This window comes from Phaethon aethereus (genome assembly GCF_964289735.1).
Source record: "Phaethon aethereus genome assembly, chromosome: 4".
NCBI lineage: Eukaryota > Metazoa > Chordata > Aves > Phaethontiformes > Phaethontidae > Phaethon > Phaethon aethereus.
Window position 1 is genome coordinate 73,186,549 of NC_138578.1, and position 27,147 is coordinate 73,213,695.

At 37.9% G+C, this 27,147-nt stretch overlaps 1 protein-coding gene across 1 annotated transcript; it reads left to right on the forward strand.

Moving 5' to 3' along the window:
- Positions 1-1,415: 1,415 nt before the first annotated feature.
- On the forward strand, positions 1,416-27,147 carry SH3TC1 (SH3 domain and tetratricopeptide repeats 1; the record flags this gene model as incomplete). The annotated part of the gene is made up of 17 exons (XM_081999037.1): positions 1,416-1,783; positions 4,235-4,309; positions 6,498-6,625; positions 9,118-9,223; positions 9,946-10,089; positions 10,761-10,938; positions 11,732-11,805; positions 12,664-12,859; positions 13,741-13,868; positions 16,066-16,107; positions 17,812-19,500; positions 20,192-20,372; positions 22,833-22,983; positions 25,093-25,215; positions 25,508-25,658; positions 26,488-26,684; positions 26,917-27,147. Exons 1-17 carry the CDS (start codon positions 1,612-1,614, stop codon positions 27,145-27,147), a joined length of 3,966 nt encoding a protein of 1,321 aa, XP_081855163.1. The 5' UTR covers positions 1,416-1,611.

Sequence of the window (27,147 nt, forward strand, 5' to 3'; positions counted from 1 at the left end):
AATGGTGAAATGGGACAATGAAAGCATTAAAACAACATCCAGCCTAATTTCCTCATACTTCATTAACTTGCGTGCTTGTGGTAGATATGGTTGTGGTTTAATTCTCTGAGTTGGTCATACCACCTGTAAGTATACCTCATTAATTCTTTATAATTGCATAACACTCTTCTGTCTATATATAGGTTACTGCTTATTCAAGTGCTTCATGGGCTAAAGGTCTCAGTGACTGCAAAACAGAGTATGAAAGCTGTGCAAACAGACCACTGCCTTGTCCTGCGTACCCGTCTACCACGGCAGACAGCCAGGAGCTGTTGCTGCTGTTCATGTTGGCGCTCCGTTTGCTGAGGTTTAGGGGTCTATGACATGAAGCTTGGAGGGCGAGAAGTGTTGGAAGGCGTGTATGTGAAGAAGCAAGCCAGAACAGTGTGCTTTGGGATACCCCATTGCATGGTGAACAGAGAAGGGAGAAGTTTCCAAACCAGTCTGAAGGCAGATCGTAAGGTGATGCTAGGTGGGCAGGCACCAGCCTGAGGTTTTGGCAGAGCGAAAGTAATCTCCCATCGACAGCTTCAGTTTTAACCAACTTCTGCTGGAAAACAAATGGGAGAGGAAATATCACAAAGATTATAAGTTCGTATACTCAAAATGAATGCAGCCCGTTAAAGAGTATGGCTGGAGTAAGCACAGAGGAATTTGGATTAAGTCCAGGTGACAGGACTAAAGCAAAGTCTATCCTGTGGCTTTATGAAATCAGAAGCATGCGAGAGCCCACTGAGGAAAAGGGTCTAAATGTCAGTGGGGCATATGCTGGCTACGGGTCGCGTCCTCTGCAGATGCACTGGCTGAAGGTCTGGCTGCACTTCTCTGAAGCTGAAGTAGCTTGTGCCTGAGAATTGGGATCGCAGGGCATCTCACGTCAGTGGTTGCGGAGGGAGCAGTGAAGCTTGCAACTGCTTGTGCTCTACTTCCATTTCTACCCCTTTTTCCTGATGCTCATGCCAATAGTAGTCTTGCTGCCAGACACGGCCTCCAGCTTCAGATCACTCTCCTGCTTTACTGCAAATAAATCTTTGGATCCTTGCATGTTAGTCTTCCCACACTGTGGGCTCCTGCAGAGGATTCATTCTTTGTCTGGATTTATAAAAACCTTTCTGCTTGTTTAAATTAAGCATGCAGTACCTGTTCCATTCTCATCGCCTTTAGAAAATGATGTTTTTCTCCTGCATTGCCTCTGTTAATGTGAATGATGCTATCCCTTGGAGGCGCTGCATTAAAGCTGGCCAAGAATGAATAATTAGTAGTGGGCACAAGTACATTTCACTTCAGGCCTTGGATTGTTGCTATTAGTCAAATCTATTGCTTTGCTGCTAGAGCAGTGATGCCACCTGCTTGCAGGAGCTTTTTCTGAGATGAAACTGGGTGTTACACAACAATTCCTCTCACAGGTGTCTAAAGCATGTACTTTATATCACAATTAAAAATAACTCCTGCGGGAGTGGGACGGCTCTTGAACGTGTGCATGACTTTTTAAAAAAATACTTTTTTTTTTGTTTGTTTTCCCCCTCAGATTGGTGATAATGGGAATTGCATCAGTGTGAGGAATTGCAAATTATGGAGAGTTTGGCAGTGGCAGGCAGCACATCCGTGCTCAGCACTAACGCCATTATCCCTAGTTTAGAGGGAAAGCAAGACAGGAACATGGAGAGGAAAGAAATGGCAGCTGATGCTGCCATCAGCACTGTCAGGGGTGGAGGCAGGCTGGAGACGTTGCAAGAACAAATGGGTAAGACCTTGATCAATATATTCTGGTCACTTTGCTCTTGACTTTTCTTTGCATTTAAATTACTGCTTTCTTTAAACATTGCTTGCTGTGTGCAAGCAGAGAACTGAACTTTTCAGCTGAACTTTTTTTGAAATACATCTACGACTGTTAAATGCAACAAAATAAACAGCTATATATATCCTCTCTGGCAATGCTGTATAGATTGGACTATTAAACAATCTATACTGAAATTCACTTTGGGCAGACAAATGGATTATCTATTAGTTAAGATGAGATGAAAATTATCAGAACCCAAGAGCCAGAATACTGAAATGTAAGTACTTTCCCTAGCACTTTTTGCTATAATCTCTAAGATTCAGAAGCAAAGATGAGTTCGACTGCATGCTTCTATTTTAATAAAACTGTTAGATTACTGTTTTTCATCAAAGGTGTAATACTATCTCTATTTTTCTGCAAATTAAAACCTACTTCATGCTGTAAAAACGTGCAAGTCAGAAACATTTTTTGGATGGAAGGGTGGAGTGGCACAGGTGGCTGTCTCGCAAAAGCAGTGGCCAGACTCCTACTTTATAGTAGGCCCATGGGGTTTCTGAATGTGAAAATACTTCAAGCGATCCTGGAAACAACAGTTTCATTTTAAACGATGTCCTATGGCTTAGAGAGGGTCTTTGTGTTCACAACTGCAACTCTGCTGACATCAAAGAGTATGGGGTACATGTATCACAGGACAGTATAAAGTTTCTCTTTAGCTTGCCAAGAAGTATGCAAGTCATCCCATTAATTAGGAATGGGGCATGGAGTTCACGTTAAGTTTTTGAATCTAATTATAGCACTTTAAACAGTCTCAATGTTTAAAATATATTTGTAGTAACTCTTGCGCTTTTGCTCAAATTTAATAGCAAGCTATTATTTGTAATTAAACTCCCATGAGTAATAAAATGATTGCTCATAGTTTTTGCTTTCTCCTAAAAGTCATATAAATTAGGTTTAGTTTTTAAATAAAATATTACCTGCTGGATAGTCATGTCTCATTAAATACCTTTCAAGGAAAGTCCATGTCTGGTAATATAAAAAGACTAGTAATGGCAAGTCTACATACCAAAAACAAATGCTAATTGATTGTCTTATCAACTGTTAAATGATGATCAAAACGATTGATAACGTATCGTCAAAGTTTTGACAATTGCTCTGTTTGTACTGTTAACTAAAACAAGAGAAAGCAGTACTATGACTAAGTATGGTCCCAGAAGCTGTGGGGAACTTAAATTTATAATGTTCCTTAAATACAGTCAGCCTACACTGCAGTAAGTTCATCATAAAATTTCTGTTTAAAAACAAATATTGTTCAGTGCAGATTAAAAAAAAAAAAAATCAAACAAAAAAACCCCCACCCCTATCAAACACCAAACCAAAACCCAAAAAAAAGCAAAGTGCTTGGGAACTGAAATTCCTGTTTCTAGTACATGTTAACAATTGGCCTTAAAGATGATATTTTACTGCTTACTGCCTTTTTTCAAAAGTAGGGAAATACTGTGTTTATGTATCCTTATTTATTTGCATGATTTTGTTCATGTAACATCATTAGATGCACTTGAGGGAAAATGCAGAAGACAGATTATATTACAAGTTTTTTCTTAAAAGCAGAACTGTGGAGGAAAATGTCTTAGGATACATAAAAATTGCATCAGGGGTTTTCTTCTAAAAATTAAAGATCTACTTCTCCCACTTTTATTCGCAAAAATATCAGTCCTTCTCTTGACCGATGATTTTTTTTTTTTTTTCCCCCCCCAAGGGAACCTTGAGAAAATTTGAATTGGTTGGAGTGGGTGGGTTCTTCAGCATGAAAACACATCATTTCTAAAAGGACTGAAGAAATATGGGCCAAAAAAGAAAAAATCCAATTATTATTAACATAAAATATACTTATTTTGTGTTATTTTTCTAAAACTTCCAATCACTTCTTTTTACATGACCCCCTACCAAGCTTGTAAAAAATAAAGGGAAGGATTATTTCTCTCCATGGATGAATTGGTACAAGGCACTCGTATCGGTGCCAATTTATACCACTGAAGCTTCAGTGGAGGCCACTTTTCAGTATAGGTGCAAGGGAAGAGAAAATGAAGTCTGACCCTTGCTCCCTCCTAAAGGAGACTGCAATTTCCTGAGAGGCATCTTTCCACCAGTTCTCCATCTTGAAGCTTCACATCAAAATGATGAAATCAAGATTTAACTTCCTCCCTAGTAGGACAGCAATGACCTGCAGATACTTTTAGTGGGTCTGGGGCATTATATAGCAGGAAGGGTGGGGGGAAGAAATAGTTATTTTCTTTTAGTAATTATCAAATGCTTTAAAAATGTCGGGTGTTATGTTTTGTCATTTTTTTTTTTGTGTGTGTGATTTATATGGTCTTAGAAAATGCACTTAACAATTCCTTTCATTTATCATAGTAGAGTGTTCTCAAAGTGAAAAACGAATTAATGTTAGTTCAAGGACCCTTCCCAGTCAAGCAGAGAATTTTCCAACTGGTAAGACATTTTCCTCTATCATATCTTATAAATATAATGCTTTTCTCATTGCTTACTTTTTTGAGGCATCTACGTCAACAACATTTGCAGTCGTCAGTCCTGTAACTTTATAACATACTTCATGGCACCTGTGAAGTGTCCAACTTCTATATAAGATTTGAGAATTTCTCATAAAAAGAGAGAAATAACTTGTTAACTGCTATAAAATCCAGAAACAATTTATGGACTATATTATAACGGCTAACAAAAAAAAGCAAATTAAAATTTCATTGCTTATTTTATATGTGGATTTCAGTTATTCAAATGTCTTATTTTAAGTCTGTGGCCTTTCCAAGTCTTAATTTTTTTTTTATGCTGTATTTTCAATGAAGGTGCAGTTGAGTGCAGTTCTTCAGTAAGTAGGTACAGCAGGCTTCCCTTCTGGGGAGCTCGTGGCCCGCTCTGTGCATTGAGGCTCTAGTCACATTTCTCTTCTCTTGCTTGTGTAGGAAGAGAGATAACCATTGAAAAATAACACTGGGATGCACCCTGCCTTCTGGCTTGACCTAACAAATCACATCAGTGGTAGACAGTCTCCCCCAGGCATATGGTTATTAGTAGTAAAATTATTTGTGTTCTGTACCTGTTTGTCTCGCGCTGTACAGAATCTGGGTTGTTCTTAACTGAGAATATTGATCAGAGCTCAAAGGAGCAGACAGGAAGGTTACCATGGGTGTGATGGGGGTTTGGACCATGTTTTGTTTCCATAAGGCATTATTAAGCATATTAAGGCATAATAGTTCTTTTGGCAGAAACAGCCATATTTCAGGTGTTTTAATTCAATTTAATTATTACTTCAGTAATATTAACTTTTATATAGGACTTAGAAACACAATTTTACCTGGAGTCAATTTGATTATGTAAAAGAAAAACGTACATTTTAAATTAATACTCTTGTGCCAGTATCTTTTATTTAAAATGAAAAGGTCAACAATACTTCTACCTAACAGTGATCTGAGTAATATTCAAAGACTCTAGTCTGTGTTCTTTGTACTAACAATTGACTATATGACCACAGCTTAAACAGAGGTTTTGTAATTCAGTAACACGGCTTTATATTTCTGAGCCACCCTTCTTGACCTTAAAGTAATGAGTAATTTAGGTGCAAGTCATCATAAAAATCCTGGAGACATACATAGGAAGCCCTCCGACAACAGATTAAGGTGCAGTATATTAGACTAGAATGTGAAAAGTATCTATTTCACCTGATTAAAAGGTGAAACTCAGAGGAGCTAGAATATTTTAGGATGTAAAACAATCCAATTTATTGCTGGAAGCATGACCTATTTACATACTTGCTATGGGGATTCTTCCTGAGTGGGTATTATTGGCTTATATGTGCCCATCTGGGCATGTGAAAACTTACAAATACGATTTACTATTATTGAGTTAAATTAACAAACATGCAGAATGAAAGCAGCTTTATCAAAGATCCTCTTTATGTGAGAGAAGCTAGCTGAAACTGTAGCCTTAGCTGTAGTCAAAGCTTCTCATAAGCAGATGTCAAGATCCGAGAACAGGTTTGCTGGGGAAATAATGTAGGTGAGCTTTTAGCTGGACTATTTATCTTGGTTGATACTGCTCGACCAGCTTAGCTGAGAAACAGCTTTTTCAATATTTGACTTATAGAAGCCTTCTGAAGTAGTGGGGGTGACAGGTCAGATAACCATGAATTTAAGAGTGGTATAAATAGTTGTTGTAACATGCTGAACTACCTATGTTTGGGGGCTTTTTTTGTGATTCCAGTATCTGTTTGCCTCAATTTTTAGAATACGCATGGGATATTTGGAAATCTGTGCATGTTCTCAATGTCCATAGAGCTGTCTAATTTGACAAATTATCAATCTGCTTGTTTTTTCGTCTTCTCCATCCCCCAGTTGTCTCCCAAAATTTCTACAGACTTTCACATCACCCTACTTTGTATAGCTGTAGCCTTTATTATGCAACTGAAAAAAATCTTGTGTCATGCTATGCTACTATTTCTACTGGATAATAAAAATTAAAACAAACATGCAGAAGGTCAATTTTTCTATGGGTATCTGAAAATGAAAAAAAAGTTCTTAATGTTTCTATGATTTCGAGGGATTTTCTGGTTGTCCAAAGCTGATTCACAAAACTTGTAGCACTGTAAATGGATATCCTTCTCCAGATATCTCCTTGAAGTTAACGATGGTAAGGGGAAAGAGTAGATGTCCTGATCCCAGACTCCAAAGACAGCTCAGAGGGCAGCTTCGTCTTCTGGAAAATGACAGCAGGGAGGTGATGGCAGTTTTCAGTGTAAGTCAATTGCTTTGGAATAATTTCATTTCTTCAGAGAACACACCCTATGCTACTGAAATATACTGTTAGATATTTGGGTCCCTTTTCCATCTACGTGCTGTTTGCTTGAATATGAGTGACCAGAGTTTCCCATGGCCCAAAACCATCTCAAGATGTTAGAAATAGTGAACCATTGAAAAAGACTGCAACACCCAATTGATGTAAAATAAACCCAGCTAAATAAGACATTGAAGAGTTTTATTTGAAATATATTCTGCTTTGATTTACATCACAGTAAATAATGGTTTTCTGATTATTTTTTTTAATTTGCCCTCATACTGACTTTTCACTTTCCAGTCACTTGGAATCATTTGGCATGCAAGTTAGCTGGGAAGCCTATGGCTAAGCCAAAGAGGAAGTCTGAGGGAGAACAGCATAAATATTGGACTTCCTAGGGCTAGATGGTCATAGCTTTAAATAGCACACGAGGGTGGGCCAATTTTTATTACTCTCTTTAATTTGTTTAAATTACAGGAAAATACAGGAAACCTGTCTTCTACACCCAATGAAGTTTGCAACAAATGCAATTCAAAGTCTCCTCTTTTCTCTTGGCAAAAAAGCAGGATGATACCATTTGACCTCTGGTGTCCCTTTTTGTCTGATCCATGAGTTCCAGCCTCCTTCACTACCAAGCCAAACACTGAAATCTTAATTAGTTATGGCTTTATGACTGTCTCAGATGCATGTGTTCCTACACGATTTTCCTTTCATGTGTTGTGAACCCTCCATCACCAGCCTGCTGATTTTGTGGCTGTGAAAACGGTCTGTACTCCTGCTGCTTTGCTCTGGCTTGTGTTTAGGGAGAGATGGAGAAAGGGAGAAGGGATCAGGAGGAGAAGGAAAACACATACAAATAGACTAGATTTGTGGCCTTATTAGAAACAGACTGGGAAAAGGACTTTGAAGGAAGCAAGATTTATAATGATAATTTTCCTTAGAATGTTGTTTTGATATTCAGCAGTGCATAAAGCCCTTGAGGCTGAGATATTTTAGCATGTGTTGGCAATTTATTAATAGATTTCAGGCTCATGTTAATATTTAATCTAGTGTAGAAGGGGGCATGCAGAAGATCAAAGCACTGATGAGGCATGTATGTTGAAGAGGCTTAAGTTGGACTTTTGTTTTCAAAAAGGAATTACTATTTTAATCTATTCATGTTTGTGAAAGGAAAATATGGAATTTAAGCATAATTAATTCAGATCTTTTAAAATCATGTCATAGCAGTCATAAAAACAGTGGTTCAGCTCCATCTTGCTCAGATTACAGAAAATGTTTGAGGGAGAAATTTTTTTCCCAGAGTTAGAATCAGTTTCTTGATCAGTCCTTAGATTGTTTTAAGATGCATTTCAATTTTGATGTGACAGGAGCAAGGGTACTGGGGAAATGATAAAGTAGCATTATACCTGTTGGCTTTGCACCTGATTTGTTCTCTGAGATGCTGGTTTAGATATTTGTCTCAAACTGCCGCAGTTCTTTGTATTTCCCTGAAAGATGGTAGCCAGCCTAATTGGAGACCCCTGCTTTTAAGCTACTAACCCAAGTGTATTACTACTCTTTGGCTAGAATCTGTTAAAATGTATATTTCTTATTTGAAAGTTTATGTAGTTGTCACTTTTAGCACTGCTGAAATTTCTCATAAAAATCCATCCTTATTTACAACAATCATTGCTCATCTTTGCTAAACACACAATTTATTGCTACTCTAGTGATATGACCTGGTACAAACAAGGAGAAAGGGATCTTAGTGCGTCTTTTAAAAAAAATAATACTCCAGAAGGTTTAGTTGTCTAAACAATAGAAAGGGTGAATTAGAGAAAGACTATTCAATGTCTCTTCTGGAGCAAGAGTGGAGCTACCAGGTTCAAATACGCATCAAAGGAGGTGTGTTTTCATATGTGGATAGAGCTCTGAGGCTAACCTACAGCAGGATGCTTTGGATCCTAAAAATTTACAGTCGTTCAAGTTACCTAGAGAAATCTTAAAGTCAAAAAACCTCAGACTGACAAATAAAGAAACCCTTTCCATTATTTAATATTAATGCCCACATGTCTGGCAAAGGCAGTTCCCAAGCTGTAAATTGCAATGGTATTGTTGGAAAGTACCACTAGATGCTTGCTTGTCTTTCACAATCTAAAGATACAATATTGGACAATATACATAGACATGTCTGAACCAGACAGGCCTTTCGCCTCACTCAGTGTGGCCGATTACTGAGATCTTAGTTCCTCTGTAAATTAATCTCACTGGAACTGTTAGTATAATTGGTTAACAAACAAAAAACCCAGTTAAAACTTGGCTTGTTATATGTTGTAGGTATGTGTCAAAGAACAGATATCACAGATAAAATCCTGGATGATTTTTTTACCCTTCTTGTATATACCATTTTAACATAAGTGTGTGCTTGAGTCTGGTATAATTGTAATTAAAGTATTGGTTTTTATTTTTTTCAGGAGCTCTCTGCTAGACTGCTGTCTATTCATAGTGATCAAGATCTAGTAGTGGTAACATTTAAAACTTTTGAAGAAATATGGAAGTTTCTAACTTACCACTCACTGGGTAAAGTTATTTCACCATACAACAGTTCATTATGCTTTTTTTATTTCTCTGCACATAACTTCTGATTGACTGGGAACTTGTTGAAAACAATTTTGAGATCTTTGTGTTTAACTTCTAATAGAAGTAAACAATGTTCCTGAACTTGGTACTAATGATAGGGCTGGGGAGACCCCCCCACTTCCAGGAGACCCTGCCTTTGTCCCAAAGTGGGTAACAGCTATCATTCCTGGAAGTTATCTTGTCTAAGTTTAAATACACCAGAATTGGATTGTATCTTCTTTCTAAGGAGTCTATTCCAGTCCAGGTGTTTTTGTTTTCACCTGTACTGCAACTAAAATGCTTTTACAGCTTTTTCTGCTCACTGTAGACATGGAGAGTTTATTCCTCTTTCTTTGTACCAAACCCATACTTATTTGGAGACTTCTAGACTTTCAAAGATAGCTAAACTATGGGGAACACTCATAAGCGAAGACATGGTCTGCTTTTTCAGCAGGATTAGGCACAGAGAAGTTGTGCACCTTTTAGGCACAGTTTGTGAGAGCTAAGTATCAAAAGTAGCTGTAATGCATGGACGTAAATTTGCCAATACTATGCAGTAAAATTAGTTATATGTTGTGGGTTAAGCAATAATGGAGTTATCTGAATGCCTACCTCAGTCTCTAACCTTCTGAAAAGTTATTTTCTTGTATAATACTGTAAAACAAATTGGATTTTTTTTCTAGGTTTTATAAATCATTGCATGGAGAATTTATTCCTAGATCAATCTTTCTGGCTCTATTCTCAAGAGGAGGAAGAAACAGGCATTGAAGTCTGTATAAATGAAAAATCATTAAATTTGATGTACAGAAGTCTGCTAGTACAGGAAGGTAAGGAAGACTGTACGTGCCAAAGCTACCTCTAGAGAAGCACATTTCTTTATATCCTAAAAGCAAATATTAAGACCTATTCAAATATTTGAAATGAAGTTGAAATTTAAACCTATTCACTCTAAATGCACCAGAAAGAACAGAAAGGAAAAAACACAGACTGAGTTCAGCAGGACCATAGGGACATTAAATTCATGTGCAACTGGTCCATAAATGAATAACAAAAGGATTAGGCAGGAATATACATTCCAACTTGCTTAATATTATTGCAGATCCTGGAGATGTACAGGAGAGAGATTACAGGTAGTTGTCAGGTTCATGTGCTTCTCCTAAATAGCATCACCTGCTGCCACCATCGGAGATAGAATGATGGGCTAGATGGATTGTTGATTAATGCAATAGGAATGTTTCTTGTGTTCTTTAGGGAATGTAGATATACATATGTCTAGGTAATTTGCTGCCAAATTGCATTGAACATGTCAGGTCTACATTTTTTTTACTGAAAGAGAAACTAGACAGAAATGTATATCTGACAATCATAAGGAAAATTCTTATAAAATCTCAGATTTTGTTGTATTGAATGTTACGGATGCTCTTGAAGTCGGTTTTAAAGCTACTGTGACACTACAATGTAACATAAAATGACATCTATTCCACTGCTTGCTTTTTAGGGGCATTTTTTGGTTTATGTACTGACAATCTGATAAAAAAGATAATGGCTACAGACAAAGAAATCAACACTTGCTGGGAGACTGGGGGTTTTACTGAAAATGTAACGGGTGGATCTGTGGATGGTGACATTACTGTGCTGTCTAATGCTTCTCCGGAGCCTTTGATCCCTTTTCATCAGTAGGTACCTGACTCTAACTACCTATTTCATATGCATCTCTTCCATATGTACATGCCTGCTTAGACATAGGTGTCTCTAAATAGTAGCTTGTTATGGAATATCAATCTTCCATTAGCACTGAGAGCAAATGCTCTATTTCCTTCCATACCACACAACTGAAATTAATCCAGATGCTGTAGAGAAGCATTTAAAGATGGTTTACCTTCTTGTGAGGAAGATATGGCTTTTTTTCTTGAGTTTGAAATAAAATATATTAACATATCTAAAATCACATAAGGCGAGAATTTTCATTATTAAAGATGCTTGGAAATATGGATAGAGGTGGGATTCTTGGAGAAGTGGATGATAACAGGCTAGCGGTGTTTTTACTCCACACTATTGACAGGAGCCATCCAGCTCCTTAACGCAGTTTGTTTCCAGTTCATATCCAAACTCATTGCTATAAAGCCAAAATTACATCAATGGATTTATCACTGGATGCGCTTCAGAAATCACCAGGAAATCATTCATTCTTGGTGCTCTTAATAGTTAAAAGGATGGAATTTTTCTATTGACCTTGGGCAGGGAGAAATAGTGTGACTTTCTTGGTTAGGTTTGTTTGACTGAAGTAATACTTCTACTACTACTATTAAAACATGGCTTGCTCAAAAGTGCATGGACAGTGCTGAAATTGAAAGATAATTGTGGGAGGGGTGCATCTGTTTTAAAATGGACTTAAAATATCACTGTTACTGTCACAACATTTAATGAAGCGTTTTATGCACTAACTTCAACTTCTTTTTCTCCTTTCAGATGGTTTCTTAAAGGTTATTCTAATCCTATTGATTTTACATACAAAACTGAATCTAAATCCATCAGGAATGTTGGTAAGAAACTCCATCCAAACACCAGCATTAAAAAAACCTCCAAACTTACTCTATGCTTTTGTTAGGACAGACTGTAAACGTTCAATAACTTTTTTCCATTGTATTAGGATGGGAAAACAGCTTCCAAAACTACATTGCAGTGAAATTAGTGAGAGCATAAATCTCTGCCTAAGTTGAGTTAGACTCTAAAGGCTTATCTCCCCTTTTTCTTCCTAAATACTGCACAAAGATGCACAAAGTAGTAGAGATTGAGTAAACTAAGGATGCCTCTGCAGATTTGATGACAAAAACACACACACAAAAAAGAATATGCACCAATGTAAGTATTGTGGATCTTTCACATGTGTATTGTTTTATCAAATACTGCTGGAAAAATGAAACTTATACTGATGGTCTGAGGTTAAAGAGTAAATATGGCTTATCTTCTACCATATGTGTTGGTTTTAATACTGTATTGACTGGTACATAACTGCATATTTATCCAATAGGGATTTTATTAGTTAGTTCACATGTTTTTATTCTGGCCCAAGTTCAGAGCCCTTTATAAGATGGGAAAGTAGGGGCTTAAAACATTTCTTTTTGTTGTTTCATGATTGAATTTGCTAGAATTTTGAAAACATTTTAGACTGCTTTCTAATGTCTGGGAAATTAGGATTCTTATGCTGTTATTTACAATTCTAATTGCTCAAACCAAACTGGTTATGTCTGGATGCTTTAAATCTTGCCACATCAGATGTGCAACTCATGAGTTCCAGGAATGTCTTCTGCTAAATATGTTCTTCTGCTGAGTTGCTATTCTATCAAGTGTACGTTTAAATTACTTTATCTGCAAATATTATTTATCTCCTTATTACACAGCAATGGGATCCTGTATAGCTGTGACAAATTATGAAAGTGTTGTGTTGGAAGAGATGAGTTTCCAGGAAGGGGACAAAATTGAAATCTTTGGCTACTTCATTGAATGCATGGAATGGTTTCTTGGAAGACATGTGTTTACTGGCCAAATAGGTTTTGTAAAGACCAGTCATGTTAAACTGGACTTATTTTTAAATAAGTAAGTGATATGTATTTAACTCATAAATAAAAAGACTTAGTCTCCTGAGCTTTAAAATGCTGAATGTTAAACTCGGGTTTGTGGTTTTGTTTGTGCTTTATTTTTTAATGAGATTTGTCATGGTGTGTCTCAGTCAAAACAAATGCAAAGAAATTGGCATATGAAGTCTGCTTAAATTTTAGAAAATGTTATCAGCCTGTACCCAAGTTTCTTCCTGGGAAAAAGGGGTTGCTATACTTGTTATACCTGGTTCAGTCTCTATTCTTTGGATCACAAGATCCAGGAAGTTTTACTATTGCAGAAGGTTTCATTTCTACTGGTCTTTCAAAGCATACAAGTTCTGCTAGTACCCTCAATCACAGGCTTTAACTTATTTTAAATGTGGCTCCTCTTTTTAATTGTCGATAATACAGAAAGAAACCTGTAAAAAGTGTGCATTTCAGCATGCAAACCATGTAAACAGGCTGCTCCTATTAATATGTCTGGACTGGTTGCATGCTGAAGCAAGAAGTTCTTAAATGTTGTTTGCAGGTCCATTTGTTGTGTAACTTTTAAGCTTATACCATTATAACAGTGGTTATAACCAAGTTTATAACAATACCATAATGTCCTTAAAGATTTGTGCTTTTAATAAATTATCTCAAAATGGTACACCATGACACTGGTAGACATAAAACTTTGATACGGCAGAAACTGTTAGCTGCAATCATAGCTACTGTTTGTATGTTTAAGTATGACTGATACTAATTTTGAACACAACAGGACCTATAATGTAACAATTGCATCAGTTTCTCTAACAAGCTCTAATTTGACTGATGCAGTGAGGTCCTCAAGACAAATCTGCTTTCAGACCCCTTCAAAATTGCTCCTTTCTTTGTTAGGCCACAAGACCTGGATTTTCTTGAAGCAGAAGAGCTATCTTTTTTTTCAAAAGAAAAAAATTTGGAAGAAGTGATACATTTGTTGAAACAAACCTCCATCACAGACGTTTGCTCTGTGTATCGAATAGGTAAGTATGAGTTTCACTCCTTTTTACTGCACACGATACATGTGCAGTTCCTATATCACTGTTATAACTGTTTTTCTATTTCAATGGGATTCCAGCCTTTACACCTACTTTGAAATACCTTGGTATTCAGTTTGATCATAGATACTGCATGTAAAAATCCTTGATATCATCTTTGCTACTTTCCTGCTGATGCAAGACTTTCCCCAGCAGAGCATTTATGAATCTCTTGTCCTTTTTTGAGTGAATTAAACAGTAAGGTTTTAAAAACTCTGTTATTGAGCTGAACAGATCTTCAAGCTTTCAAATGTCAGTGCTGTGTTATAAAAGGCAGTATTTTCACCCAAATACTGCTGGCTTTTCATTCGTCTTAAGAAAGGTGGCATAGTAATTATTGTCAGCTAATGCAAACATACACCTCTTTGTGCTTGATTTAACTTTCAAAGGTATAGAAAAATAGCAAAATCTCTTTATACAATGAAAAAACTACAATTTTAGCTACTCATACATAGCATACTGATACAGCTGTTATTTCTCCAAGTGCTCACGCTTTACATAAACTAATTGGCATAATTGGGATTTCAACTTTCTAGACTTAGTGTAAGGTAGTGTAGTATAATTGTCTTGCTGAACTGAATGGGAGCAGCAACTTCTTATCGCACCACAGGCTGTTCTGTGGTGATGTGTACGCTTGTCAAACACCTAACAAAGTGTTATCTCCTGGTGGCATCTAAGAGACAGTAGGCTCCAATTTGAAAGGAGCTGGTGTGTAGGTTTGACGTGGGTGCATTGGTTTAATTCTGCAAATCAGTGTGTGTGTGTGTGAATATTAACTAAGGCATATCAGACCCGAGTTGCAAAATGCAACTCATGTCAATGTGCAAAATGACCCCACATCTCATCTTCCTTGCTCAAATGAAAAGCCTGGGAACAAAAGCTCAGACCTCCATTGGTTACAAAAACAATCTCATGGGCTTAATGGACAGACATACTACTATTTTTGCCTGTTGCACATTTTTCACCACATCTCATCTCCTCCCTAATCTTCACAAGTGCCAACTTCTTTTCACATCTTCCCCAGCTAATAGTACCACCTTTGCCACCTTTTTGTCTTAAACTGACCAACATAACCTGACTTAGCCAGAGCAAGCATTTTCAATATTCACTTGAGGTTTTGTGTGATCTGAGTAAATGGGTTTTCAGTTCCTTCTATCTACGTCAATCTAACGAGAAATATTTACTTATGAGCACTTCCCCAATTACATACTCAGACCATTAAGTTATGACTATTGTAAACATCTGTGGCATTTGTCCACCAAAGTCAGGAAAGTATTTAAAGGAAGGAGATCCAGAAGTAAACAGTCAGTGAGAGGTCATTCTTAAAGGCTAGTAAAATAGCTTTCCATCAGCTTAAATAGACCTAGTTCTGGGAGCCTCTGCTTTTAGATATATCCTTCATACACTCAGTACCACTTCTATTGCATCTAGTGTATGAAAGATACTTGAATATAATCCTGAAATGCAGCATGACAACTGAAATACCTTGAGAACTATCTTTTACACAGAATAGTAATTCTTAAATGTCCTACAGATGTGCTATGTTCAACATTTAAAACTAGATCTACAGTAGCAATGTCTACAGAATTTAAAGGTACATCTTTTAAAAGAAAAGATAGATACAGGGATTTTTTCATCTGTGTGCTAGTGGAATGGCCACAAAAGTATGATAATCTTAGCTACACAAACTACCCTAAATAACTATTCCTCCCACCAATCCAGGAGTGACAGTAAAACTTAGTAATACTACGGGTTTTTGTTACCTTGTTTTAGGGGTGGGTTGTGGGGAATGATTGCATCTACACTGCACCCTTGTATTTCAATGCAGTAGTGACGCATGCCTCATGCCGAACAGGTTGGCTTTAATTGTAACTGCGATATGCACGTCCCCCACCTTACTGAGCGGCAGTAGGTGCGTGATGATAACCATGTAGAAAGCAGTGAATTGTATCAGCAGGAGGGCAAGCCCCTAGTATCTGTTAGCTTTGGGTCAGACTTAGAAATTTCTTCTCTTCTGAATTTCCAGGACACACCCAATTCTTCTGACGTAAAGACCTGAACTATAAAAAATAGCTTTATTTTAGGATATTTAAATCTGAAAAAAAAATAAGACAGTTACTAACATGACTTTTCTTTCTTACAGACCAGTTAGAAGAACCAGAATTTCAGAGTGCTCATGAATGTGGTAATACTTCACATGCATACAATTTTTACATAAAAATAATGTGACTTCTGATATCTTTTGTATCTTTGCCAGCTTTTCTCTTTCTAATACCTCTTCACATTCCAGCTTTCTTCTCTCAATGTTTGCTTTCCTAGATTTTGCTGTAACACTTTCTCACTAGGATTTGCTGTAAGACATTGTGGATTTTCACTGATATTGGATGTCTTTCTTGGACCTTGCTATCCAATTGCAAACTGTATGACTTCACTGCTGTGACACACACCCCCCCTCCACCCCCCCACCACCCCCCATTGTTTAACAGGGCAAAATACTGTTTATGGGGCACCTGGTAAGTGCTGACTTTGAATTCCAGCAGATTTTCCATCTGTTAGAAAACTTCATCACATGAGTATATTTCCCAAAGGAGATATTTTGATGAGGATGCAGGATTGTTTCCCTTTGGCATTTAGTTGCTAAGCTGTCACTATCATTACTTGTATTTGTACTACATTTTTCTAAATACCATTTTTTATATTTCTAATTCTGCTGAACAGTTTCAGAAATGAGATTCTAAGGAAACAGCTCTAAATCTGCAACTTCAATAAGCTCCTGTTGATATGCAGCTGTAAGCTTTATGCTATGACTGCAAACTACATCCCTAGTCCCTGCCCTATCACCTTGGCTGGATAACAGTGGGAGGACTAAAGAAATGGTGACATGTTTTCATTATATTTGTAAGATACTCAACAATGTCAGTACTAGATGATTTTAGATCAATGACCACATGAATCACCACAAACTTGGTAATACTGAGAAAGTTAATCTGTGCCAGAAGAGAATCAGGGTTGGTATTTGATTGAAAGAAGAAATCTTATTACACATTGTACACATATGGCTGGCCACACACATACAATGTGGACAAGAGAACAGGACCTTTGCGGGCACCCTCACAGCACTCACATGAGACTTCAACAACCCAAATAGCTCAGTCTTATGTACCCTCCCTGCCTTAGTTTTCCATCAAGACATAGGCATACCCTTACTCAACTTGTGTGCTCAAACTCACAGTTAGTTCCCTTAGACCTGAAGTCCAGCCATGCCCTGACCTTGGGCCCTTTCTCCAGCCTCCAGTTTAGACGCTGGGTCTTTCTAGATTCTGGTCTTCTCCTACTTACCAGCTAGTCTGGATTGTAATTCATTGGCAGATCTCACTCACTCATATACACACAGAGAGAACAGAGAATATTCACTCAGTTTATACTTTTTGAGTATACACTCAGACATAAACCAGTTTGAATTAACATTAGACTCTATCAGGAGTGTAGTAATAGGATGAGAGGTAATGGTTTTAAACTGCAAGAGGGTAGATTTAGGTTAGATATTAGGAAGAAGCTCTTCACTATGAGGGTGGTGAGACACTGGAACAGGTTGCCCAGAGAAGTTGTGGATGTCCCATCCCTGGAAGTGGTCAAGGCCTGGCTGGATGAGGCTGTGAGCAACCTGGTCTAGTGGAAGGTGTCCCTGCCCATGGCAGGGGGGTTGGAACTAGCTGATCTTTAAGGTCCCTTCCAATTCAAATCATTCTATGATTCAGTTGGGTTGGTGTTGGGTCAGGGCCTGGCCTAACAATATCTTCTTTGATAGACTAACAAAAACATTTATCAGTAGATCTTCGTGTGCATGCACACATGAAGTTGTGATCTGTAATTTATTTTTGAATTTCAGAAATTCCACATTCACATTCCAGCACAGGATCCACTATCAAGAATGGCAAGATAGAAGAATTCCTGAAGAACTTCAAGAATTTGGAGGCAACCCAGGCAGAAGAGCCAACTACTGATGGCAAGGATTCTGCTAGCTCTCCAAATATGGACATCTTCCCTCCACCTGAAGGGCCTTGCTTCCACATATGTCAAGATGATGTTCAAGCACCTGATATCTTTGAGTCATTGATGCTCTTCTTAAATAGGAAAGAGTATGACAGAAACTTCAAAAACCTGTATCATTTTTCTTACCCATTTATCAATAGCATGTTTTATGGATTTTCAGAAGAAGAACAACTGGTTAGCTTTTTTAGATTAACAAGGGAAGCAGCAAAGAAAGCAGGCATGTCCTGGGCGCTAGCAAGGCTGTGTTTTCTCTTAGGCAGGCTCAGTGTTAAAAAGCTGAAGTTTTCCCAAGCTCGGGTGTATTTTGAGGAAGCGTTGGGAGCAGTAGCTGGAGGGTTTAGTGATTTGTACTTTGTAATTGCTCTTTATACAAACCTAACAGTCATCTACTTGACGCAGAAGAACAAAGAAAAATGTGCTCATGTTATTGACAAGGCTACATCTCTTCTCATGGGAATTCCCAACTACATTTGCAGTGCTGAGCTGGAGTCAGATATTCTAAAGTATGCTCTGAAGAGGACAATTTTGAGCCAGAACAAACATGCAGAGGCAAGAGCATGCTTTCTTCTGGCAAAACATTACATTGCCCGCAAACAGCATGAAGAGGCACTGCCATTTCTGGAAAGGCTTCAACTGTTGCTTAATGACTTGGGTTTACAAAACAACTTATCAAAGAACTGTTATTTCAAACTAGCAGAATCCTACAATGAAAAGTGCTTGCCACACATTGTGTTAAGTTGCATAAAGGTTGCCTCTTCTCAGAGTTCAAATACTTTAACTGATTCCTTGAAAAGGATTGATTTAGTCATCAAAAATGCTCCCAAGCTCTACGGCTTGAGAAAACTTGGACAAATACTCCCATCACAAACTGCACCTTACCTCATACAAGCACTTTCCTCTGTATTTACTAATGAGCAGCAAGGACTATGTAGCACTATCTATCTTAGCTTAGCAAAACTGTACAGCCACCACAAACGGTATGGAAAAGCCATTGTTTACATGATGAAGGCACTGGAGACTGATGTTTCTGCTAAGCCAGAGGAAACTATTAACTACTTGGTTTCGCTTGCTTGGTTATACATTCTTTACAAGCAGCATGATGTGGCTTTAGCCATTTTAAGTGCTGTTGTAGACTCTTCCTGGAGCAATCCTCAACAACTAGGAACTGCTTATAATATGCTTGCTATTGCTCTGAAAAGAACAAACAATGCAAAAGAAGCTGCTGAGAACTACTACAAAGCACTGCATCTTTCAGAAGAGACAAACATGACTCGTAACCAAGCTATAGCCTTGGCTAATTTTGGGGCACTCTGCCTGCATACAGCAGCCAGCAAGCTGGCAGAACATTATTATATCAGGGCAGTGAAGCTATTCTCTAAACTTCCAAGTAGGGACTGTGGCCAAGATTTTATCCAAGTCCTCCTTCAGTTGGGATGTTATTATGTTGATGGAACTCAAAGAGAAAAAGCAAAGTTTTATTATGAATGGGCTTTTTTAGTTGCAATGGAGACAAGTCATCTGGAAAGTGAGTACTTTTTTTTTTTCTCTTTAAATTACAAAACATACTCTGGGAATGTTTGTTATATAGGTATGTCATAGTTGTTCCTTAAACAACATTTTATGTCCAGTGATGTGATAGTTATTGAAGTGATTGAAATCTTTGCTCTGTCCCATAATGGTGGAAAAATAAGTACCTGTTGGCTTGCTCTTCTGGTGTTACTTAGGTTTGTCAGAAATGATAGAGAAAATGAAATGTTCAAAAAAATTAATAACTTAATTACTAAAAAGTCTAGAGATTTCTATGTTCAATAATATTTACAATAGTTATGATATCATTGGTAGTGCAAAGAGCACCAGACCTGAGTTTAAAGGTATGAAAACAATTGATAATCTGGATTACTTTTTGCATAAAATAGTTGTATTTAGAAGACCCATGCTTTATTTATTTATTCTTGCTACCATCATTAAAGCAGCTTATACAGGTAAGGGGACTGTGTTATGACTTTAAAGATCAAGTTTGAAGTAACTTCTTTGATAATCTTGGGGGTGAAGAAACTGGCAGTGGAATTGCCTTGTTATGACTTTTATGTTGTTATTCATTGACTGTGCTGAATTTGTGCAACAGTAAGAATGAATTATTTTAATTTAAAAAAAACTAATCTAACTTTCTTTTGAAAACAGAGATTCATGTTAGTATTTCCAATCTATTCTCCTAGGTCAACTACAAGCAATTAAACTGCTGTGTCAGTTCTACAGTACGGTTGCTCCCAATGAGGCTCAGTGTGTCATCTACAATGAATATCAACTATCTTTAGCTAGAAAGATGTCCAACAAAGTTCTGGAGGGACAAATTTTGGAAACCATTAGTCAGCTCTATTTGTCTTTAGGAACAGAAAGGTAAGACAGACATGCTGAATGACTTTGCTTTTATTCTGATTGTAACTTTCCTGTCATGCTAATGGATCCCAAGTTTTGCAACAGCTGAATATGATTGATTTTTTTTTTTTCTACTCTGCTTTACCAATACACTTTATTAGAATTGAAGGGTCCAGTGCTGGTGGAGACATCCCTTTTTTTTTTTTTTCAAGTAACTATCATCTCAAGGGAGACAAGGTGTTCAGCAGGGATTAGCACCACTTGAAGAGCCAAATTATTTTTAAAAATATGTGTCAATATGTATGTTATATGTTATGCAACTCTTGATGACTGCTATAGGTCTGGGATTTTTGCTGGCAGGTAACTTGTCTGTGATACATTTTTACAAAACAATTTTTCCATTAGAAACCAAATGACATATCCAAACAGGTCAGATATCAAACTGCCTCTGTGCAAGTGTCTCTCTTTGAAGAAATGCTTTTTTCAAAACTTATATGAGCATAAAACCTATGTGCAAAACTGTATAGTGTCAGTCTCCAGCAATTTCTATACTCCTTTTAACTTCAGAATACCAATTTTTTTTGCTTTACTTGATTGAAAAAAAACAGACTGCACAAGTTAATTTATACTAACTAACAGGTGCTGGGGAAACTTACCGGTTTCTCTAGAGAGTTTTTAAAGTGTTTAAGGAAGCTTTGTCTGACTTTTTCCTTACTGTATCTCACTTCAGGGAGTCACTTTAGATTCAGGTATTTCAAGCATGCCTCAGTAAGGATGGAAAAAATATCCTCAGCTGTGGAAAGAGAGTAGATGCTTATTTTGGCTTTAAGTGGCTGCAGTCCAAGCACCTAACTTTTTTAATATTTCACCTAATTTGCTTTATTCACTTTGTTTAATGAGGTGGTGAAAATCCTTTGGAGATGCGGAAGATAAAGGAGTTGGTTAAGGTGCCAAACCACCTAGAATCTGCAGGATTTCACTAGCTGTAGAAGCTTCTGCTTTGCGTGCATGGAGTGCATGTAATTGGTCATAGAAAGTCTCGAGTTGGAAGGGACAAATGAGTCAAACTCCCTGCTCCTCACCTAGAAGCCTCGCTCCCAAATAATGCTGGCTGTGTACCCTTAGCAGGCTACCGGCTAATAGCATGTACTCAGTATGATATTAGACGGTAGTATCACAATATTCTTTGAGTTAACAGTCCCAAGTAACAAGGGTATGTGTCTATGATGAAGTAATAAAAACAGTGATGTCCTTGGTGTCACTAAATTGCTGTGGCCATGCCAGGGGACACAGCCTGACCCGTTCCAGCTGCCGTGCTGGGTTATGGTAAAAGCAAAAACTCAGGAGGGGGGATGGAAGTGGCATTCAGTAACTGGTCTGAGCTGGGCTACTTTAACTATCTTGCCTTTCCTCATATTAGCAGCTTGTTAGCAAAGAAGAGAAGACTGAAATGTCAGGCTTGTTCAATGGATCTTTACTTTCTCTCATGAGTATAAAAGGAGTGACAGGTCTCTTCAATTTCTGTAAGAATCAGGAAGTGGTAAAAACATAAGTCCCCCCTCAGATGAGATACCTTGTTGAGTCAGAGGTGGGGTCTTGATAGTGTGAAATACCAGGGAGCGTATCACTTCTAGAGTTGTTTTGCATCTTTCTGGAGGTTTAAGTAGGCTGTTCTAAAGATGCACTGTGTAAAGATTCACTGCAATAACTGCACAGTTCATGTTATATTTTAATATGTTTGTGTCTTGTGCTTGGAGGAAAATGCACCAGGTCAAGGTGATGGGAGTCTATCGCAAAACAGAGAAGGATTTAATAAGGAAGCCTGGGGCTTCTATGTCTGGTAGAATGCACCATAAACTCAATCAATCTGACAGGTCTTTCTAATGAAAAGTATGACCACTCTTCCGAGAGTACAGTGCCCTTACAATTAAAGAAAATTGCACTGCCCAGTGATCTGATAATTTGGGTGCTTCCAGAACTGATCATGTCTTGTCAGCTGTCCCTCCAAGATTTTCTGCAAATACTGATTAGTTTGAACTGTGCTTAAGCCTGAGGCCTGGGTGATAGTTAGAAAAAAATATGTACAGACACAATTTCTTTCTGAGGTTTGTAGATAAAACAATCCATAAATGATAATCATTAAAGATAATGATAAATGATAAAGAGCTAAAGGTGAGGAAAGATTGTTTCCATGTGTCACTAGCCTGAGGTGTAGGGGAAGGATAAATCTAAAATAAATTATCCTGAAATAAAAGAACACAGCGACTATCTAATAGGAAACATAGATTGAACACAAAAAGAAAGCGGAAAAAGAACAAATTTGCTAGTTACTAATGGAATATAGCTGAGAAATTATTATTGTGCATTGAATAAAGGAAACAAGTTGTTCTTTACATTAACATAAAGCTTTTTTCATTATGAAGAAAAACATTCCCAATTCTGAAGGACCCCTCAGTGATTAGCAGTTTTCCCCTGTTTCAGGGCTTACAGGTCAGCTCTGGAATATACCAAAAGAAGTCTTGGAATATTTATAGATCTCCAGAAAAAAGAGAAGGAGGCATATGCTTGGCTACGGGCAGGAAAGATATATTACATTCTGAAGCAGAATGAGCTTGTGGATCTCTATATTCAGGTATGTTAACACTTACAGGCATGCAGGTTGCCAACATGGTGCAGGTGGCATGGTAAGAGTAAGTAATTCAATATAATGATCCCAGACATTTTGCTAACTGGTGTTCTGAACACAGAGGTTATGTAATGCTTAACAGCTGAAAGTCTCAGGATTTTCCAGTGGTTCTCCATTTCAACCTGTTGCTTGACTCTGGAAAGATTTTTGGGCAGTGACCTTTCTTAGTGCCCGCTCTGTTGTAAATTCTGTGTTTTCCTTCACCGTCTACCAGCCCTACAGCACCACAGCAATCAAACCATGTACGCATGCTACGTGCTGGTAGATAACAGACGATAATCTTAGCATGCTGGCTCGTGGGCCAGATCCCTCAGAAAACAGTAGCTTTTTCAGGAAGCGTTTCTAAAGCACCTAAAGCCTTCCTTCCGTGGCTCTGCACGGCACAGCACGGAGCCAGCTGGAGCTGCTGCCGCCTTTGCAGCCGTGAGAGGGGAGGCACGTGGCTCGCACACCTTGCACCCCCCGCGATGAACCGGCACCCGCTGCTGCTTCTGCTGCTGTGCTAACACACACCCAAAGATGACCTGAAACAGGGATCTAGCCCTTGTGGCTGCTGAACCCGGGTGATCTGGACTCTTTCTGAGAGCTGTGCGGCAGCCCAGATCTGACTCTGCCGTCTGTACGGCTTCTAGCTGTTCACTGAAGTATTTGGGGAATTAGTTTCTTGCTTTTGTAAAGGGGTTAAAAATACCTCTCTCCCATCGTAAGGCACAGTGCTGCCTTGTAGTGCAGGCTGTATGGAGAACCTGACATAGTAAGATCTGAGCCTTGGCTGGTGTGTGAGTGGTGCCAAAACACGATCTATAAATAAAATAATCACACATCTGTTGTTAAGATGTTTTGAAAAATTCTTCAAAGCAGCAGGAAAACATATGAAACGTGTTAATGTTTGAAGTGTACTCAGACACAATATGTGGGGGCTACTTTAATGATTTTTTTTCTCAAATTAGATTTTTTTTTTGATATTTACTAGGAAAACTGAATGAATGTGCTTACAGAAAGTGACTGTTTTATAGGCCTGTTATTTCTTTTTCTTTTACTAAATGATTTTAGCTGATAGCCCCCAAGTCACTCACCTGGTGGCACCAAAGCCAAATCTGTGTGAGATGATTTTCTCCATCTGCTTTATTTCCTCCAAGAGGAGGAATGGGCCAGGGACATGCATGTGTATTCCATACTGTGCATGTATGAACCTGATATTTGGAGCAGTTGGTGCCTCTCCATGAGAAAAGCCTCAAAGCAGGAATCTGCCCACTAAAATGTTGACTGTTGTGCCAGTAATTTGTGCAAGTCATCACATCTTAACTTGCATGCAAAACAACTTCCAAAAATGTGATGCAATAGTCCTTAGGTGCCTGAGGCCAAACAGGCTTAAAGGATTGCTGCCTGTGTGCTTAAGTGGAGATGGACTTGTATTAATTGAATGCAACTTGGAAACTAAAGATCCCAAAACCAAAGCAAGATTCTTCAACTTGCTGCATGTGCCAAGTCCCCTTTCTCATTACTACTTATCCTACCAGTAACTGAGTATCCTGGTACCCTTGCTCTGGGGAGGATGCATGCTGCCTTTCATGAAGTCCTTTTTGCTAACATGGCATATATATTGAATTCAGAATAACAAGATAAAGGAACGGCATTTATTTACAGAATTCACTTCACAGTCTTTTAAATCTGCAGTTAGCAATATTTAACTTGCAATTAGAATCTATTCCTATGATAAGTGTAATTTAATTAAAATGTAATGTGTTGCATCTATCAAATGCACTACTGCTTTTTAGAGCGCCATGTGCTGACAAAGGTAGCAGGGTACTATTGCTAGAAAAAGGGAGACCATAGCACTATGTACCCAGGTCCTTACGTTCCTCCTTCATCATCTGCCACTGGCCTGCTCAAAACCAGGGTACCAAAAAGACAGAACACGGTCTAAAATATAGCCTTTCCTATCTTCTAATGAGAAGCTTTAAGATCTTTTCTTCAGTTGCTAATATTTATGCTTTTTTACCAAGAAGTAACTAAGACTTTTCTTTCTTTCCCCATTCCTTGCTTTCTTTTCAGGTTGCTCAGGATGCTGCTCTTTACACAGGAGATCCAAATTTAGGAATGGAATTGTTTGAAGCTGCTGGAGACATATTTTTCAATGGTACTTGGGAAAAGGAGAAAGCAGTGACTTTCTACAGGGTTTGTGAAATTTTTCTACTGCATCGATAGTTATGTAGCCTCCCATCATAGCAGGCATCCTACAAATGCTGAACCAAAAGCTGATCCTCTCAGCAAACAGTTTATAACCTATTGCAGCTGAGTACTCTGTCATGGTGTTAAGATGCTTCACCTGTTGTGTCTCCTGGGTGTAAGAAATACCTTATGCAAAGAGCAAAATAAAACCAGAAATTGCTTGACATGACATAAATGTAAACCTGTCAGTGCACATCTTGGGATTCAGCAGTACCTGAGCTGTTTTTACGCATTTCAGGACAGGGCTCTTCCACTTGCTGTTAAGATTGGCAACAAAACCACTGAACTCAGATTATGCAATAAACTGGTGGAATTGCTGGTGAATCTGAAGGCTTATGAGGAAAGTCTGGAATATGCAAGAACATCTCTTATGCTCAGTGTAAGTTTAGGTAAGACCAATTTTAATTACAGATGAATATTACTGATATGTCCAAAATTAGGCAGAATTCTAAAAAGCTTTCTTCCTTTGAATTCAGTTAAATTTCTTGCCAGGAATTCATAATGATACTACCATTGCTATTTTTGCTTCCATTGAAGAATGAACAACTTCATTGCTGTCTTTTCTAACTCCAAGATCATATGGAAAACCTTTTCATATGAAAACCTTTTCATAACTGAAAGAGGCTTTTGAGTGTCATAAATTTCTTTCAGGTTTGATCATAGCCTTGCTGGTGAATTGACCCAGGAAAAAGTAGTCAAAGACAATAGGGCTACTTTCCAAAATGACTATTCTTTGACTTAGAGCTGTTCAACTGATTAAGAACCCTCTCACGCCTGCATACATGCACAGACAGGTCATTTTGATCAGTTTGAAAATGTTCTTATTGTCATAACTTTTGATGTAAATTATGTACTGTGAGGGGCAAGGGAGTCTTTAATCCCATCAGCTACTATACTTTCAAAATAATCTATTTGTATTCTTTGTAAGTATGCACAGGGTGTGTATATCTATACATGAGAGATATGAATGTAGTTATTTCTTAAGAAAATCCCAGACACGGTCAAATCCTACACTGGGATATTCAGGAATTCTGTGAGATTTTTCTTAAAGGGCAGGTTTTGGCCATGTATCTCTTGAGCACAATTAATTTTATTTAATAAAGGATCAGCAAATACCATATAGAAGTGAAGCAAAATTAGCAAAGATGTGTTCTGGTTTGAAACAATTTGACTACTTTTGTCTCTGGTTTTATCCTGACTCATACATTATCTCATTAGGAAATCAGCTAAATGAACGAATAGCTTACCATCGTCTGGCTGCCATCCATCATCATTTGGGGCACTGTGAACTAGCTGAACACTTCTATTTGAAGGCCTTGTCCCTCTGTTCCTCTCCTTTGGAATTTGAGGAGGAAACACTGTATTACGTCAAAGTGTACTTGATCTTAGGAGACATTATATTCTATGACCTTAAGGTAAGAAAAAAAAAAACTGCTGCAGAAAATCATTACATTAAGTAATGTTTCATAACATCAGGTTTTACCACGTTCTGTTTTTATGCATTTAGAATGTAAATAGTAAAGTGGGAAAACCTACTGAAGTTCAGAATCTATGTTATTCTTATTTGATACCTAATAAACTGAGCTTGGATGTCCTCTTACAGCAGTTGTGCTATAGAGGGTACTATCTTTGTGTCTGTTATTTCAGGACCCCTTTGATGCAGCAGGCTATTATCATTTGGCACTTGCTGCTGCCATGGACCTGGGCAATAAAAAAGCTCAACTGAAGATTTACACAAGACTTGCAATCATCTACCATAACTTCCTTGTGGATCGGGAAATGTCTCTATTCTTCTATCAAAAGGCAAGAACCTTTGCAACTGAGCTGAATGTTAGGAGAATAAATCTAGCTCCTGATCAGTGTTATAAGAGTTCATAA